The sequence below is a fragment of the Equus quagga genome, chromosome 11, assembly GCF_021613505.1.
Source record: "Equus quagga isolate Etosha38 chromosome 11, UCLA_HA_Equagga_1.0, whole genome shotgun sequence".
NCBI lineage: Eukaryota > Metazoa > Chordata > Mammalia > Perissodactyla > Equidae > Equus > Equus quagga.
The window spans coordinates 71,195,471-71,214,023 of NC_060277.1; the positions used below are offsets into that span (position 1 = coordinate 71,195,471).

At 41.5% G+C, this 18,553-nt stretch overlaps 1 protein-coding gene across 7 annotated transcripts in view; it reads left to right on the top strand.

The window, feature by feature from the left end:
* SMG6 (SMG6 nonsense mediated mRNA decay factor) overlaps positions 1 to 18,553 on the top strand; it is a 209,978-nt gene that overhangs the window by 102,632 nt on the left and 88,793 nt on the right. For all 7 annotated transcript variants that reach the window (XR_006890534.1, XR_006890533.1, XM_046674928.1 and 4 more), the window contains exon 13: positions 5,913 to 6,114. Coding sequence is in view for 5 of the 7 variants with exons in the window: in XM_046674928.1 (XP_046530884.1) it covers positions 5,913 to 6,114 (202 nt within the window). In the remaining 2 variants the exon portion in view is untranslated. The remainder of the gene's footprint in view (positions 1 to 5,912; positions 6,115 to 18,553) is intronic.

Genomic DNA, 18,553 nt, shown 5'->3' on the forward strand with positions numbered 1-18,553 from the left:
CCAGGGAGAGTACTTTCCAGCTCTGGGCTGAGGTTATTTGGGTCCAGTGTGTGCTAAACTAAGAAGACGTGTTGGAGTGGTTACAGCTAAAAATTTAGAGAGGCAGGAACCGTGAGAATCCGCACCAGGGAGGCCGCTGAGGGCTCCACTCATGCAGTGGAGATGTCAAGGTCCCTGGGGGCTGCTCTTTCCCAAACACACAATGCTGATGGGTTTAACACACCACGGTGATGCAACAGAGGCTATACGTGTGAATATAGCTTGGGAGAACTGAAATAAGACACTGACCTAGATAGAGGTTGAGGGAGGCAACAGTAGAGGTGTGCCAGTACTTGAGAAGTCCTGGAATGAGGTTACCGTGACCTGTGGTTGGCCATAGGGCTCCAGCTGCACTGCTTAGAACATAGAGAAGTTTATGTTGTTGGAGTAGTGCAGCGTGATTGAGCTTCAGAATTTCATTTGCCCTATTGAGCAGAAGGGCCCAAGTTGACTTGTTTATATAAACTAGAAAGGCAGAAGGGATCATCTTTAACTGAGTGTTGTATTCTTTCATGGTCATCTAATAAACAGCTGTTATTCTTGGAGGATGGTATCTTGCTGCCCATGCCTTAACTCCTAGAACAGTGATCTCTGACACCTTTGTCTCCTCTTTGTATCATGGTGGCATCTGGAAGATACACTTTAGTTCCTAAATCTCAGAGAGAAAGCTGCATAGATTTTCCCCATCTCCATCCCATCCCAGGGCCTGTCTAGCTACCTAGTACTGATAACCAGAACCAGGTCTTCAGCTCACTGAAAAGACAGTTGGCGTGACATCTTGACTTTCCAAGAGGCTTATTACTAAGCAGTTTTAAGCCCAGGTACTGTTCTTTTAGCTACCAGACTTGTTGGATTCGGGTCCATTTCTGCTATTAGATGCTTACCACCTGTAGTTTTATCCAGTGGATGGAAAGTTCTCCAGGGCTGCAATGGTCTTATGTTGGCCATTAAACCCTATGTGGAGAGGTACGGGCTAGAGTATAATGGTCCATAGGCAAACAAGTTTTTAAAAGAGGATATTTGCATATCTTAGAAGCATTTCTCTTGTTCTGGCCTTTTGTCTTTCTCCTTTGTATTTGTAGTCCATGGGCTTTCTCTTTTTCAGCTTCCTTGTGCCTAGTTTCTGTGCCATCTTGGCTCTATTTCCAGAGTTCCTCACACCAGGAACCAAAAGACCCAGCTCGTTTCCCATCTGTACTACTTCTCTGATCTTCCATAACTCCGAAACACAATGCAGGGCTTCTTCTCACTCAACTCTTTCCGGGTTTGTTCTGCAGCTGTGGAGTTTGAATGTTAGTGTTTAAACAAGCTGGTATTACACAGGAAATGGCCACCTCCACAGGCCCCTGCAGGCTTGTAACATGGGGTCATTGTACTTGATATTAATCACCAGTCAGTCTGTTCCCCCAGTAAAAATATGAAGGGGTGTGTGAGGGCTCAGTCCTCCTTAGACTTGCCAGAAGGATGGCCTGAGCCCTGGTCTGGCCTTAGCACTCCACTCTCCGTACTATCTCCCTCCCTCCGTCCCGCCCCGGATAGAGCTTGCAGAAAAGTTCCTACCTCTTCCCCATAAAACTGGCAGATCTGTCTTTCTGAGTTCTAAGAAGGACATAGATTGTTGTGTTATAACTTACCTCACATATCTCACACCTTAATCTTTCAGGGCATGTTCTAGTTGAATAACATCTTGTGTGAGAAAACTTCAAAGTTGTAGAAACACAGAAACCCACTGGTCCACGTGAGACCAGGGCTTCTCAGTTCCCTGGACCAAAGCTGCTTTTCTAATGCTGTTTGCAGAGCTAACCCCAGCCTGAAGGGTTAATCCGATTCCCCAAGTCAATATCCCCCCAACAACCAGCCAAGAGTGTGTATTGGTTCATTTCTGTGAAATGTGTTTCCCCAGTCACCTGGGCTGGCCTGGGCTGCATTGTATCGGCCAGCAGCTGCACTGCACTCAAACTGACAGCTACATTAAACCTTGGAATTCTGAGGCAATAAAAAGTAAATTAACTCTTATTTTTTTCCTTTCCTGGTGGAGTAAGTGAATGCATGTCTGTGGGGAAGTGAGTGAGCCTTGGTCCTGAGTGCATACCTCTAACTAGCCACTGCTGATCTGTCCCAAGCTAGGATCTGGTGTTCAGACTCTAGCAAGGGGTCTGCTTTCCTGGTGTGTGGTGTGTTCTGTGGGGTTGGGCCACTGGGTCACCCTGCAACTGCTGATCCCTGCTCACTAATCACATCGCAGCTGTTGAGAGGCTCCCTTGCCACCATTCTGAGAGCCAGTAACAGACTCAGTGGATGCACTTTCATATTCTCTGGCTGCTTTGTGTCTGCTTGGTGAAGAATGCGCCCTAACTTTAGTAGGATTTTGTGGGCTCTGGGAACTTCTCCAAATATGAGTTGGGACCAAAGCAAGCCAAAGGGACTTGCCCGAACTTCATAGCACTCTAGAGGGTCCGTTTAGAACCAAAGGTGGTTTGAGATTGTCTGAAAAACCTCATGGGAAGTAATTTCCCAAGCATTTCCAGAAGATTGGGAGCTGGTTAAAGCTCCTCATAGCTACCAGAATTTGACTTTGGGCTCCTTGGCCCAGGCCAACCTTGAATCCTTAGAATCCAAGGGCTGCTGTGGGACAGAGGTTGGAAGGCACTCCTAGCTGGGATAAGGAACTAGAGGAGGAAGAAGCTAAGCTTTTCCCTTTCTGCTCAGACAAGAAACCGTTTGTTCAACCATGGAACTGACCTCTCAGCCCAAAAGCCTGATTGGGGAAGCTGGGGTAATGTTGAGGTGAGGGATTACCTGATCCTTTTGCATATCTCTTAACTTGAATTCAGGCATCTCGCCTAGTTTTTTGAAGTGCCTATTCATTTTACTATTAGTTTCCTGGCATTCCGCTCTTCCCTGCCCTCTGTGGAGAGTTGCCCTGTGGCCCATGGGTGCCTGGTTAGTTGTGTTCATTCTGCGGTGCTCAGCGAGAGAGGAGATAACTGATGATAAAATGTGAAGTGATCTTGGGCAGTCCCACTGAGACACAAGAAGAAAGCAGCTACTCAGAATCAGAGTTCAAACACAAGACCAGTCTGAATGGATCAGGGCAGAAATGCTCTTTCATTGAAGCGTTTTGTGTATTCCCTTGGTTCTGCTCAGTCTAGCTTGGCCCTTGGGCCACTTTATATTTCTGAGTTGAGAACTCAGGACACTTCTGTGTCTTTTGGCACCAGCTGCTGTCTTAGAAATCACCACTGGGGTTGGAACTCACTTCATTTCTGCAGTAAGTCTTAAGGTTTTGGCACAAGGTGGGTGGTAATGGGCAAAAGGCAGATGTGGGCAGGGGTCCCTACTGGTGGCCAGCAGTCTCTGGGAGGAGTCAGTTTTGGTTTATCTGAGCCTTAGGGGACAGGGGAGCATGGTAATGAGAACCACATGGTACCACATATTTGTTCGTCTTGGATCCAAGATGGTAGGGGTGGGAGGATGAGAGAGGGGTGTGGGGCCTCCCACTGTGGCAGCCGTGGGTAATTTTCTGCTGCCTCTCCCTGGCTGGGGATGCTGCTGCCCACCCCCCAACCCCCAACTATGTTCTGAAGCACCCTTGACCTGCACAGCACCAACCAAGGCCCCCAAGCCAAGAATTCAGCTGGGAGACTTTTCACCTTCTTCCTTCTCACTGTCGTCTTTCCTGTTTATTTTCCAAATTGCTGCTCTGCAGCCGAGCAATGCCTGTTGGCCAGAACTCACCAGTGCTGTGGGATCAGACTCAGGCAGTGGGCTCAAGTGGCCAGCAGGGCACTGGGGGAGGAAGCGGGGAACTGGAAGAGCCTCCCTGTGCGTCTCCCATGGGCAGTGCTAACCTCGGAGGCGGCCCTGAGCAGCCCTATCACATCCGGTGCTTGTCTCTGCAGCCGGGACCGGAGGATAAACTATCAGAGCTGTGGGGCAGTGCATCATTCCTCTTATTATTTTCTTCTCTGCAGATGGGGTCGTGGAAAGTTCAGTTCCTTTTAACCCTCGAAGTTCTGTTTATTCTACAGCTGGTAGCCTGAGTGCCGTGTTTCCCATTACATCACAAAGGGGCTCAGGCAAATCTCTGCACAGAAACGTGTTGCAACTGTTTATTTTTTTCCATATTTAAACATTTCTGACAGCCAAACCGGCTGAGCCAAAAGATGGAGCTTTGTGAATGAGTCTCGTTGTCAGTGTCTGTGCAGAGAGAGGCTTTAGAAAACTCTCATCCCTCCAGTGATTCTTCCCAAACATGTTCTTTTTCCTCGTCAAAGCCTGTGAAGCGAGTTACTTCTGCAGTAAACGTGTGTTGATTATGTGCTGTTGTGTGATTAATGGGGCTGTGTTCCACCGGGTTCCCAGGACACTCTTGAAAACAAGATGTTTCATTTCATTACCTTTTCCTAGTGCAGTGATTACAGTAAATAAACCAGTACAGGCTTCTTCCACCTGGAGCCAGTCAGGGAGTCCCCACACCTCTACTCCACTTTCTCCCCCAGCATCTTCAGTAACATGTCCCTTAAATGCCCTCCATTCTGCCGTCTCCCAAAGGTTTTTTGGTCTGAGGCCCCTCCCTAGCAGATTTGACTCATGCGCAGTAACTCTTCTGGGAAGATTCCGGAATGTAGCTCATTCGTATAGCTCTCTGCTTCTTTCCTCTTACCACTCCATCTCTTGAACCTCATTGTAAAGCTTTTCTTTGCATTTCTTCTATGCGTCTCATTCCTTTTGGACTACAACTTACCATCCATAGGTTACTGCCTATTCCAGACTCCTTGGTTAGGTGGTCCTCTGGAGAAGAGAACCTTATCTGTAGACATGGCAGGCCCAGGATCTGACCACAGTTTGGCTATTTGAGCTATGTCCTTGGCAAGCCTAAAGAAAGCTGTATGGATCCTTAGCACCCACCAAAGCGGGAATCTGAACCTCAGTAGATTTTTGACCAATGGTGATGACAAGAGAAACGAACCTTCTTTTTATAATTCTGTCCTGGAGTTTGAACTGGGGAGAGCCAGACTTTGCATTTTCAAGGTTTTTTTCTCAAGTTCAGCCAGGCCCTGGTGATATGCAATTAGGATGACCAGCCATCTCTGTTTGCCCAGGACTGAGGGGTTTCTGGGGCACGTGGGCTTTCAGTGCTAAAACTGGGACAGTCCCAGGCAAAGCAGAACAGTTGGTCATGCTATATCTAACCTTCCACGAGTAACGGAAAGGAGAGGGGGTGGGAAGGCCAAGACAGCACTGATACTGGTTCATCTGCTGAAATGTGCAGGAAGCTTTACCTTCCTGGGAAGACCTTGATAGGCCAGGGATGATATTTTTGTTGGGTGTGTATTTGTTTGTTTGTTTTCTTATATATAGGAAGAGATTTCTAAAGCATTGTAGGAGGGAAAAAAACCACCTGACTCTTTCTGTGGTGTGACTGGCCCCTCTGGCTGTGCAAGAGGAGTGGAGATTGGCACTCTGTTGCTGTCTGTGTGGCATATACTTGGCTGGATAGGAGTGAGGGAATTCTGGGAGCTGCCTCAGGCATTGGGTGTCTAGAGTGTTTGAGTAAGTGTCTCAGGCACACTGTCTGGAAAGGTGACAGGACCTGCATTAGGCAACTGATTTTCTAAATTCTTTTTCCTCTCTGGTTAGGATTAAAAACTCCCCCTAATCATTTTCAAATTTGCATATATGGACACACACCCACCAGATTGCTGCCATGGGTGCCCTTTTGTATCCTAGCTTTTTGGGTAAGATTTCCTGGCAGATGGCCAGCAGTAGACAACATTTGCCACAAGTATCTCCCTGCTCACAAGTGCTTAGAATACTTTAACTGGTCCTTCTTTAGAGCTGCTCTTCTTTTCTTACCTTATTTCTCACAGGGTTGCTGTGGATGTGTGGTCGATGCTGGCTGATTTCTGTAACATATTGACTGCGGTGAATCAGTCTGAGGTGCCACTATACAAGGACCCGGACGATGACCTCACTCTTCTTATCCTGGAAGAGGATCGACTTCTCTCGGGCTTTGTCCCCTTGCTGGCTGCCCCTCAGGACCCCTGCTACGTGGAGAAAACCTCGGATAAGGTCAGCCCCAGGCCAAACATCCCTCCCCATTCACCCCTCCTCTTAATTCTCCAGACTTTTTTATTCTTGGGAAGTTTTCTGTGCAAACGGAACATGATTAAGTCATTGAAGGGTGTTAAGGGAAAATATCGACCTTTTAGCCGCTGACATCCAGCTCTGTGTCCTGAAAAAAAGCCCTCTCGACTTCCTTTGGTGTGTGTGTGTGCTCGCTGGCATGTTGTATATACGATCATTTCCTCACTTGTTTAAATAGTGCAGCTTGTGTTGGCAGTGCTCTCACTCAGCTCCAAATGGTTTGCATCATGCTTAAAGCACCCTCCTTCCTCCCCCCTTCCTTCTTCCCCCCCAGCCACAAAACTCTGCAGTAGGAAAACAGCCAGGGCTTTTTCCCTTCTCTGAGGAGGAGAGTGATAAATAGGTGACTAGAGAGAAGCAGACACCATGTGTTAACTTAGAAAAAAAGCTTTTAGGAATATGAAGCATTCCCCGCTGCCTGGTTTCTATTTTTCTTCCTCTCAGGACTGTGTTTTAACCTGAACTCTTTTCTTGTCTGTCTGTTTATAGAAAACAAAGTTCGTTGCCTGTTGCCCTGATGGGGACTGTGGCACTCCTAATCTCTGCTTAATGGTCGGATCTTCAGCCAGGTGTGGAGAATAGGGCAGTCTGTTCTGATTCACATTCCCATGTAGTGGTTGCTAGGCTGGGGAAGTAGCACCCACAGATCCTGGGAGCAGAGTATCCTGTGCTGAGCAGGACTGTGGCTGACCTCTCTACAGAGTTGTTAGCATCACATCCCCTGGGAGAAAGGCATTTGAGGAAGAATCCACAAATGACTTCATGGGAGGAAGTCTTTTGACCTAAATGAAGTATATATAGAGATGCAGGTAGATGCTTTTTCTAAAAAAAGTCAGATAATAAAAACTAAATTCTAAACATAAACTGCAAATATGAGAGATTTTATATTGAATATAAAGTTTTCTTTACTTAGTAGAGAAGAGTATAAGTTCATCGTAGACAAGTGAAAAAGAAGAATAATTTATCCACAATCCCTCTATCCAGAGGTAACATCACTGTTATTTTTGCTAATCGTATTTAATCATGTTCAACTTCTAGTATACACATATACACACACTTTTTTTTTTAACAAAACTGTGGGGTCCTATTATACATACTATTTGTAATCTGCTTTTTTCACTTAATATTTTTAATGTATTCTTATATGGAACCATTTTTGATGATCACTTAGTGTTCTTTCATATGCCAAGATTTCTTTAACCGGTCTTTGCTTTATTGAACCAAGGGATTGTTCCCAATTTTTGCACTACTATAAACACTGAAGTGGTTCCTTAAGCAAAATTTTTGTGTATATTCCCTTTGTAACTTCTGTATGGAAGTTCTGTATGGAAACTTCTGTAAGTAGATAAAGGTTCTAGACATTGACATATCACAAAACCCATACTCTTTGGATGTATCTACTGGCTAATGGATCTTGGGAATGTGAGAACCTCTCTCTCCCAAGAGGAATACTCATTTTATGTTTTTCTGATGAAAAGTTGGAGTGAAATCCTGCTCTTCTAGTCTCAGAAGGGGATAATAATGAGGAATGATAGTACGTGAGACGGAAGACAGCTAATACAAAGTTTATACATTGTGGAAGATGTTCAGTGTAGAAGAGTTGGAAGAGAAACTGGATAATGGTGGCTTGGGCCAGGGAATCCTAGTACTGTTCCTCTGTGACCACAAGGTGGTTTTGACTCTGGAGGGTGCTTCTGGGGATTAGCTATTGGGTTGTCTGTCTTTTAGTGCAGAACAAGGAAGGAGTCCTAACCAGCTTCAGACTTGCTAAGCCCTATCTTCTCATCAGCTCTCCCAGCTTTAGTGTCATATATGATACATGTATACGATAAAATACAGTTTATGATAAATATATGATCTGGCCAGAGAAGAACACAGAGCCAGCAGTCTATGCCCTCAGCCTCTGGTAGTGATTCATAGGGTACCCGAGCAGTTGCAGCTCATTGAGACTAAGGTAGATCTCCACTTCAAGGACTTGAAATAGGTATGGCAAGCATAACATCTCCAAATCCAAATTCCTGAATTTCTCTCCCCCAAACCTGTCTTTTTTCAGTCTTCCCATCTTGGTAAATGGCAACTTTGACTTTTGGGTTGCTCTTGTCAAAATTCTTGGGCTTATTCTTGGTTCCTCTCTTTTCCTCATACCTCCATATCTAATCCAGCAATAATTCATGTCTTCTCTTTATCTTCAAAATAAATGCAGATACAACTCTTTCTTACCACTACACCCTAGTTCAATTCATCAAAATGCCTTCTAACTGGTTTCTCTAGTTCCTCCCTCCTCCTGCTCCGCAGTCTGTTTTCAGCACAGCAACTGAATTGATCTTTTTAAAACATCAATAAAATCATCTTGCTTCTCTGTTCAAAACGTTCTGATGGCTACTCGTCCCACACAGAGTAAAAACCAAAGTTTTAATAACGGCCTACAATGATCTCAGTGATCTGATGCCGCCTTCAGCCTTTAACTCTCTTGCCTCAGCTCCTCCTGCTGTCCTCGTACCCAGTATGCTGTAGTCACGTTGACATCCTTGCTGTTCCTCAGACAAGCCAAACACTCCTGCCTAAGTGTCTTTGCACTTGCTTTCCTCTTAACCTGGAACAAACACTCTGTCCCTAGATAGTGTGTCTCTCTCTCACTCCCCTTCTGAATGTCACCTTGTTAGAGAGGTCTTCCCTAGCTACAGTACATGATGTTACCTGCCTTTCTTTTCCTTTTTCTCTACGTTATTCTCCATGGCAGGGAAAATAACATCTCTTGAATATCTAGCATGTGTCAGTCCCTGGACTAGGTACTTCCATACAGTATTTCATTAAGTTATCACAATAAGCCTGCCAAGTAGGTATTATTAGTACCTTCATTTTTTAAAAGAGGAACTGAGGCTTAAGAGAAGGGTGAAGAATGATGATAAACTCATATGGATCATCTCCATGGCTGACCTAGAAGATTAGTATGGATATGTCAGAGGGAATCTTTAGAAATCTGAAAAAGATAGACATTTTCTCCAGCTTCTAGTGTTAAGTACTGAGAAATGTAAAATAGCTCAAGAACTCATCAGTAGCAGCAACATGAGCAGTGTCATTGCTGGTCAAGATTAGTCGTGGGGCCAGCCCGGTGGCGCAGCGGTTAAGTTCACATGTTCCGCTTCTTGGCGGCCCGGGGTTCACTGGTTCAGATCCCGGGTGCAGATGTGGCACCACTTGGCACACCATGCTGTGGTAGGCGTCCCACATATAAAGTAGAGGAAGATGGGCATGGATGTTAGCTCAGGGCCAGTCTTCCTCAGCAAAAAGAGGAGGATTGGCAGCAGTTAGCTCAGGGCTACTCTTCCTCAAAAAAAAAAAAATTAAAAAAGATTAATCACATGTTTGGTCCAGCCTTGATGCTCATTCAGTAGATATTTACTGAGCATGTCTACATTACACTGTCTTGCACACACGACATGAGAGATCTAGAGATATAAGGCAAATGTCCTCCTAGTTTGGGAGGCAGTTTGTGGCATATACAAAGATGTGAGAAGCAACATAAGTTCATTTGAACCTATAATTAAGGAGGAACTCTTGACATTTTGTTGAGCTGATAGTATCCCAGTGAAAGCATTGCTTAAGGAGCACTGATCTGACATTAACATATCATTGTATTTCCCAAGCATGTTCTGTGGGACTCTAGGTTTATAGGTTCTTAATTGTTGGGTGAAAAAAAAGAGTTTCATGATCATATAAGTTAGGATAAAGCAGTGTTAAACAGGACCCATTACTGCAAAACTTCTTTGAACTTTTAATATAGTACATATTGCAAGAAACAGCATTTTCAGTCTTTCCCAAACTTGCTTCACCTTTGATCTTTTTTATTTACTGAACATTTTTCAGACTTACTATTCTGCCTACAATAAACCACAGTAGGAAACCCAGGTATGGGATGAACAAGAGGTGAGAAAACAAGTTGCTGTTGGGGTTATCCAGAAGTAAGATAAAGAGTACCGATTAGGGAAAAAGCAATAGAGTAGAGCTGATTTCATTTTGAGAGAAATGTCACAGATGTTGAAACCAATTATAACAAACCAGGGAAAAGAAAGTGCTCTTAGATTGACTGAGTGGCTGCTGGGCACCTAAACTCAGAGGTTAAGTAGCTTAACCGAGGTCTTGTAGCTAGTAAGGAAGTGTAAAATTAGAACTCTTGTCTGTATGACTTCAAAACCTCATGTTCTGATGAATGATTTGATGTCTAGGGTTTGCTTCAAAATAATCTGGGGAGGGAGGTGGATAGGAGTATAAATGAAAAAATTAAAGGTCAAATATTGATCATTATTAAATTTGAATAATGGGTACATTGACTTCATTATGGTATTCTACTTCTGTGTATGTATGAATTTTCTACAATAACAAGTTTTAAAAGGAGTAGTAAATAGCGATCCTGAAAGCAAAACAAATAAAACTGTGTCCTTTCTGCTGCATTATAGTGCATAAGCAATTGAAAAGTAATCGAACCATAATGATAATAAACTACTGGTTTGTCTGCCTATTTGTTAAATGACATTTTTGGCATGTTGTTCTTTGTACGTATGCCAAAAAAGTTTTAAATAGAAAATATAGAAAAGCACAAGAAAATAAAAATCACCTACAAACTACCACCTAAAATTAACCCGTATTAATAGTTTAATATATTTCCTTCTAGGCTTTTTCCATCCATGCTTCTATGTGTGTGCTTATTCTTTTCCTTTCATAAAATGGGACTGTAGAGCATATGCTTTGTTCTTGTTTTATGTTTTTAAATACCCTTGTTGTTTATATATATAATTTGGGGAGAAATGTTGTCTTCGTTGTTTGGTGGTCTAGAAAACACTTATTTTAAGTGGTGTTGGTGACTAATTTTTTGAAAAACATACTTGATCCTCCATTCTCAAAGTATCAACGTCAAGAATGAAAAAAAGACTATTGACTATCCCATATTTAAGATGTGTAAATTAGGACTGCTTAAAATATGTATTTTCTTGGGGCCAGCCCCGTGGCATACTGGTTAAATTCGGCAGCCCAGGTTCACGGGTTCGGATCCCAGGTGGAGACCTACCCGACTCATCAGCCATGCTGTGGTGGTGACCCACATGCAAAAAGAGGAAGATTGGCTCAGTGCAAATCTTCCTCAGGGGGAAAAAAGTGTATTTTCTTTGTCATGCAATTGCATTTTGTTCTTTCTAAATTTACAATCATTATTTAGAATTGATTTTATGTTAAGTCTTTTCCATGCTCACCATCAGTCTTTTTGTTCTGTGGCTTTCTCATTCTTATGTTTTTTACTTTGATTCATCTGTTATTCAAATACAACATGAGGAATTTTTTTCAGCAAAGATGACATGGATGCTTTTTAGAAATTAAGATGACTGTTGTAAAATACCATAGTAACACACATACTCATGCAAAAGAATCAATTCACAAAAATATATAAAGTCAAAAACCACCCTCCAGTGATAGCTGTTAAAAATTTGATATTTATCTTTTTAGACCACTTATGTGCCCATTAAAACATATTTATACACATTTATACATATGTGATCAAAATGATAGTGTAGTATACATTTTCTTCCTTAGTTTGCTCTTTTCATTAAATAATATATCAAGGACATTCTTCATGACTACTTTTTGAACAGTTCAGTTTGAAATTGTTCTTATTTTGCCATTGCACATGAATGGCAACTTAGCTCAGGCCAGCTTTTTTTGCCCCTTAAAACTATGGATATTGTTCTGTTGCATTAATGGTTAGGAAAATTTGAGAGAAGTCTGATAATTTGTAAGTAAACTTTTTTTTCATCCAGCACGGGCAACTTACAACTTTCTTTAATCTTGAATTTTAAATTGTTTGAGGATTTGTTTAGATGTTGGGTTCTGTACTTTAATTTTTTATTGTACCTAATCAGTTTTTTGTTTTGTTTTGTTTTTTAGATTTTACTTTTCCTTCTTCTCCCCAAAGCCCTCCAGTACATAGTTGTATATTTTAGTTGTGGGTCCTTCTAGTTGTGGCATGTGGGACACCCCCTCAGCGTGGCTTGATGAGTGGTGCTAGCTCCGTGCCCAGGATCTGAGCTGGTGCATCCCTGGGCCACCAAAGCACAGTGTGTGAACTTAACCGCTGGGCCATGGGGCCTGCCCCCAATGAGCTTTTTAATATTCAGATCCAATTCTATCTTTGGATCAGAAAAATTTTCATCTCTTATGTCCTTCATTGCCGGTGTTCTGTTTGTTTTGTTCTCTTCTTTAGTAATTTCTGTTCTCCTAATATATTGTATCTCCATTCTTTGTCCTGTAGATCTCTTTTTCTGTCATCATTTTAAGCCCTTTTGGCTTTGCCTCTGCGTTCTCAGAGGGCTTCTCAAATTTATCCTTTGTGTAATTGATTCAGGTTTTTCTAGTGTTGGTTCTGCTCTTTACTGCTTCTGATTTGGTTTTTAAGTCTGCTATTGTATTATTTGTTCCCTTACATTACTTCCCTGGTTTATCCTGTAACCTGTATATTTTTGCCTGCCTTTTATCGAGGTCCCTTTAATCTGTCTCTGTTTTATCATTCCTCTTTTAGCATGCTTCACAGAATCTGTGATTTTAAAAATTCAGTTGTAAGAATAAAGCAGATACTGTCTCCTTCATCTTTTTTCCCCAAATATGCTTTGTTTCTCTGGCCCTGTATGTGCTGATGTTCTCCCTTTCTTATGTTGCAGACTCTTTTCATAGGCCCCAACTTGGATTTCTACAGTCTGATTCAGGCCTTTTATATTTCTTTGAACAGGTATGGTACTTGCTCCAAAACAGGTTAGGTAAATTCTAACTGGGTGCCTTCTTTGTCTACAAATATTATTTAGAATGCTCTTCTCAAATCTAAAGCTGGTTGATATAAGTTTGTATTACCAAGTCACCACCCTGAAGGGAGTGGGGAGGAGGAGGCCAGGTGGTGTGCAATCTCAATACATGGATTTATTTTCTATATTTTCTGTACTGTATGTAGTGGAGTTACTATACCAGAGCTAGTTTCTTGTGCCCAGTCTCTGTTTCACCTAAATGATATGGCAATTTCTGACCTCATTCTTGGAGCTGTGGCCTACCGTGTCAAGAAGAAATTCCACCCTCTGGCCTCTTCTCATTTAGTATGGTGGTTTACCTTGGGCCTCCCTGAACCTGCTGATTGTGAAGGGTGCTGATTTGTAGCAATGAAAAAGCGTCCCAGTGGTGTTTTGCATCTGTCCCAAGGCCTCACATGTTGTGGTAGACAGAATAATGCACCCCCAAAGATGATCCATATCTTAATCCCTAAAACCTGTTAAATGTTATCTTACAAGGCAAAGGGGTCTCTGTGATTAAGTTAAGGATCTTGAGGTGGGAAGATAATCCTGGATTATCTTAGTGGCCTTAATATAATCACAAAGGTTCTTATAAGGAGGCAGGAGTGTCAGAGTCTGAAAAAGGAGAAGTGATAATGGAATTAGAGGTCACGAGAGAGAGACATTTGGAGATAACGTGCTGCTGGCCTTGAAGATGGAGGAAGGGACCATGAGCCAAGCAATGCAGGTGGCCTCTAAATGCCTGCATAGAGCCTCAAAAAGAACACAACCTTGTCAACATCTCTTTTTTTTTTTTGGAGGAAGATTAGCCCTGAGCTAACATCTGCTGCCAATTCTCCTTTTTTTTTTTCGCTGAGGAAGACTAGCCCTGAGCTAACATCCATGCCCATCTTCCTCTACTTTTTTTTATATGTGGGATGCCTACCACAGCATGGTGTGCCAAGTGGTGCCGTGTCCACACCCGGGATCCGAACCGGTGAACCCCGGGCCGCCAAAGCGGAACTTGTGAACTTAACCACTGTGCCACCCGGCTGGCCCCTCCCTGTCGACATCTTAGTTTTAGGACTTCTGGCCTCCAGAACTATAAGATAATCAATTCTATTGTTTTAAGCCATTAAATCTGTGGTAATTTGTTGCAGCAGCAACAGGAAACTAATACATCCTTCCACACTGGAGAATTTTGCCAGGCTCTTCATTGTTTACTTCTCCTACTCCTTTCTTTTTCTTTTTTACTCTTTTTAATTATGAAATATACATATGGAAATGCATAAAACAAAAAGGCTCAACTGTGTAAACACCAAGCTGGTCAAGAAATAGAATGAGACCAGAGTGATTAATTACCAGTTCCATTCAGCTTATCTTGGAGGTCCTAGCCAGTAGAATAGAAAAGGAAAGGAAATAAAGTATTAAAAAGATGATTAGAAAGGAAGAAAATAGTAAAGCTATCTTTATTTGCAAATAATGTGATGCATACTTGGAACATAAGAATAATTATTAAAATTAATAAGTGAATTTAGCAAGGTTCCTGGATATAAAGTGAGTATACAAAAATCAATTCCATAGCTACGCACTACCATCAAACAAAATGAAATTTTTTTAAAGTTGCTTTCTTAGGAGGAGAAGCTGTGAATTGGTTCTTAATGACCTGCTTCCAGCTACCCTCCATCCATATCTAGCAGTAATTCTTTATGGTTTATGGCAGATGGATGGCATTTTCCCATTTAATAGCTATTAACTGTCTGCTATGCATCAGGCACCACTATTCTAGGTACTGCAGCCATAGCAGGGAACACAATAGACAAAGGAGGCATCATGGAACATGGAGGATGTACTCTGTATGTTCAGTTTGGTCACTTCAGTTGTGATATTGGAAGTAGGGTTATTTAACTCAAAAGTCTATGCATTTTAAGTTTTTTTATTATAAAAGTAGTCTTTCTTTGTTCATGTTAGAAATACTAGAGGGGCCACTCCTGTGGCCAAGTGGTCAAGTTCATGCGCTCCACATCGGCGGCCCAGGGTTTCGCCGGTTCAGATCCTGGGCACGGACATGGCACCACGCATTAGGCCATGTTGGGGCGGTGTCCCACATAGCACAAGCAGAGGGACTCACAGCTAAGGTATGCAGCTATGTGCTGGGGAGATTTGGGGAGAAAAAGCAGAAAAAAAGAAGATTGGCAACAGTTATTAGGTCAGGTGCCAGACTTTAAAAAAAAAAAGAAAAAGAAAGGAATACTAGAAAAATAAAGATTTGCAATAAGGAACGAAAGATTTCTTGATCCTTCTATCCTGGTTGGATAGATGAACAGACAGACATGTGAAGTTTTTTGCTTTTTAACAGGAATAGAATCAACCTTTATATACTGTTTTGTAATCTATTTTGTTGCCTTCACAAAAAATACATCTTGAATATATTTCCATGTTCCCCTATAACATGAATTTTAATGGCTGCATTATATTAACTTGTATGGACATACCCTAATACTTGTTTAGTCCTCAATCAATAGACATTTTAGGAAGTTACTGACTTTCAGTTTTATAAATGATACCATCTCGGGCAAGCTTATACAGAAATCTTCAGATATATCTTTCATTGTTCACAAGGTAAATTTTCAAAGTGGAATTACTAGGTCAAAAAGGGCATGCAGATTTTTAAGACTTTTGATAGATAATGCCATATTGCCCTCCAAAAAAGGTTATAGCTGTTTAAAATGCAGAATATGAAAGTATCTGTTTTCTAGCATCCTCACCAATCCTGAATGGTTTTTTTCTAACTTTGCTAGAGATGGGCAAAAAACGGCATCTCACTGTTTCGATTTTCATTCTTTGATTACTAACAGGGTTGATTTTTTTTTTTAAGTATCATACTTATTGGTTATATATAGTGATATTATATTTATTATAAATTGCCTTAGGTTCTTTGCACATTTTAGAATGCTCATCCATTTTTTTCTTAATGATTTGAAAAACTGTTTATGAATAATTTTTGAACTTTCTTTGGTTACCCTTGTACAAGAGGTGTTTTATTTTTATATTGAATGAGATGAGAGCTTTTGGAAACTTGGAAGGGAGAGGTATAGTACTCTGTTTTTCAGGCAATAAGAACATGTCTTTTCCTTCATCACACCATGTTAGGTAAGATCCTTAGTTTGTTTTCATCCTGTGAGGTAGTTTCTTGCTCTTATACCTCGCTCTCTATCAGTCCATAGATAATCTAAGGAAAAATCATTTCCAGCCAGATATGTAGTTCATTTCTAAATGAACTAAACTCTATCTATTTCCTTCTCTATTTTGCCTGTTAAATTGAAGGAGCCCTTGATATGGGTATAGTTAAACTTAGTAAAAGTTATACAGTGTTTTGAAAAATCCTCTGGTTTATCTCTAGAAAACATTATAAATTCAGAGGGTTTTTGTGGGTTTTTTTGCTTATTCTCGCTTTAGGTGCAGTAAATACCTTGATGCACCAGTTTGTTTGATGATTCATTTCACCATTGGTCCTTTGGCATTGACCGTTTCTCTCTGCCTTCCTCATTATTGCCCTCCCTCACCTTTTTTGTGCATTCTCTCACCTCTTTACTAATTGTTTATAAATTTATAGAATTACTAATTACGCCTTCCATTTACTCCAGTCCTTTCAGATTATATCAGTTACTGCCTAATTTATAAATCTGATTTCCCAAATGGGTCCTGTTGAGCTCAGTTATCTTTATGCTCATGCTATAGATAGGTCAATGACTAGGTGTTCTTTTTGTTCTAGGATAGTAATTCTCACACTTTAGCACTCATCACAATTAGCTGAAAGGCTTCTTAAAACACCAATCACTAGACCCCACCCCAACAGTTTCTGATTAGTCAGGAGGAGGAGAGACTAAAAAATTGTATTTCCAGGAAGTTCCCAGGTGATACCGATTGTCTGGATTTCGCTCTTTGAGAACCACTGTTTTTAGGAATGTGGTGGCTGCCAGCATTGCAGCCATCAGGCAGAGATTTTGGCCCAGGTAAAAGTAAGATTTCTGGTATAAGTCGTCTTCCTAATTCTATCTTTAACTTTGGAATGCAGAGCCTATTATCTGAGGGTTCATATACTTTGCCTCCATGTTTCCAGAGAGCTTTCTGAGCTCTTCAGAAAGAAGTTAAATTCAGAATGCTATAAATATATTTTTCCTGAAATAAATGAAGAGTCTTATGTCTTATTCTCCTTTTCCAGGAGGACCCTGAGTAAAACACCTGACTTCACTGAGTGTTTAGCATGTGCCAGGCACTGTTTTAATGCTTTACATGAACTCATTTGCATTTTACAAAAAGCTGTGTGGGAATTTGAACTACAGGGAAGAACTTGCCCAAGATGACACAGCTAAGAATGAAGGAATCAGATCCAAGCAATCCACGTCGAGAGCGCACTCTTAATTGAATATAAATATAATAGTAGAATGGTCGAACAAACATCGCTTAGTACTTCAGTTCTCTCCTCAACTTTGGCAGTTCTTTTATTTTCACTGGGAGCTTGATTTCTCACCAGGTGCTTGGGAACTATTGACCTGGTTTAGGGAGATCGTCTGATCTCGCACAATAGTTTCTGAGGATGAACAGGGTAAAAGTTCACATGACGGGAATGGATGCTCAGATTGAATTTGCCTACTTCTTTCTCTCTGGGTTGGATGTTCTTCAAATCTTGAAATGTCCTGGATCCAAAGATACCTGAGTGGCTAGAATATGAGTCTTTGGAGAAAGAACTTGATTTATTTCTCACAAACCCTTGAGAGTGTTCTCGGAGGGACTGAATATATGCACAGGATGATCTCCATTATTTTGGAAGTGTGTCTAAGGGCAAAAAAATCTAAGAGTGGGGGCCGGCCCCATGGCCGAGTAGTTAAAGTTCCCCACACTCGACTTCAGTGGCCGGGGTTCGCAGGTTTGCATCCCAGGTGTGGACCTACTCCACTCATCAGCCATGCTGTGGAGGCATCCCACATACAAAGTGGAGGAAGATTGGGAGAGATGTTAGCTCAGGGCTAATCTTCCTTACAGGAAAAACAGAAAAAAACTAACAGTAGTGGTAGTGCAACTTCTAAGGACCACAGGATCAGGACAATGCACTGGACTCCCAACTTTGCAGGCAGGACTGTTGATAGATGAATGTGGCTCTTGGAGTTGGCTAATGGGGATAACTGATGCATAAAAACCTAAAGATCAGAGATGTAATCATGCCTACCTATCTACATTCATACATACATACAAACAATCTTCTGCTCAAGATTTAGTAAATATGGGCCATAATGAAAAATAAGATTGAAATTGGTACGGGGAAGACATACAGTACTTAGAGCAAAGACTTAACTATTGACGTAAACTTCTCCCTCAGTCCTTCCTATTCCACTCTTTTTTATTTTCTTTGCTAATATAATCTGTCATACATATAAAAGAATATGTATCATATTTTTACTTCATAACTATAGATATCTGAAAAAATTAATCTTTATTTACAATTGATACCTTTACTTTTATTAATCAACTTATTGGTATATAATTTACATACAGTAAAATCA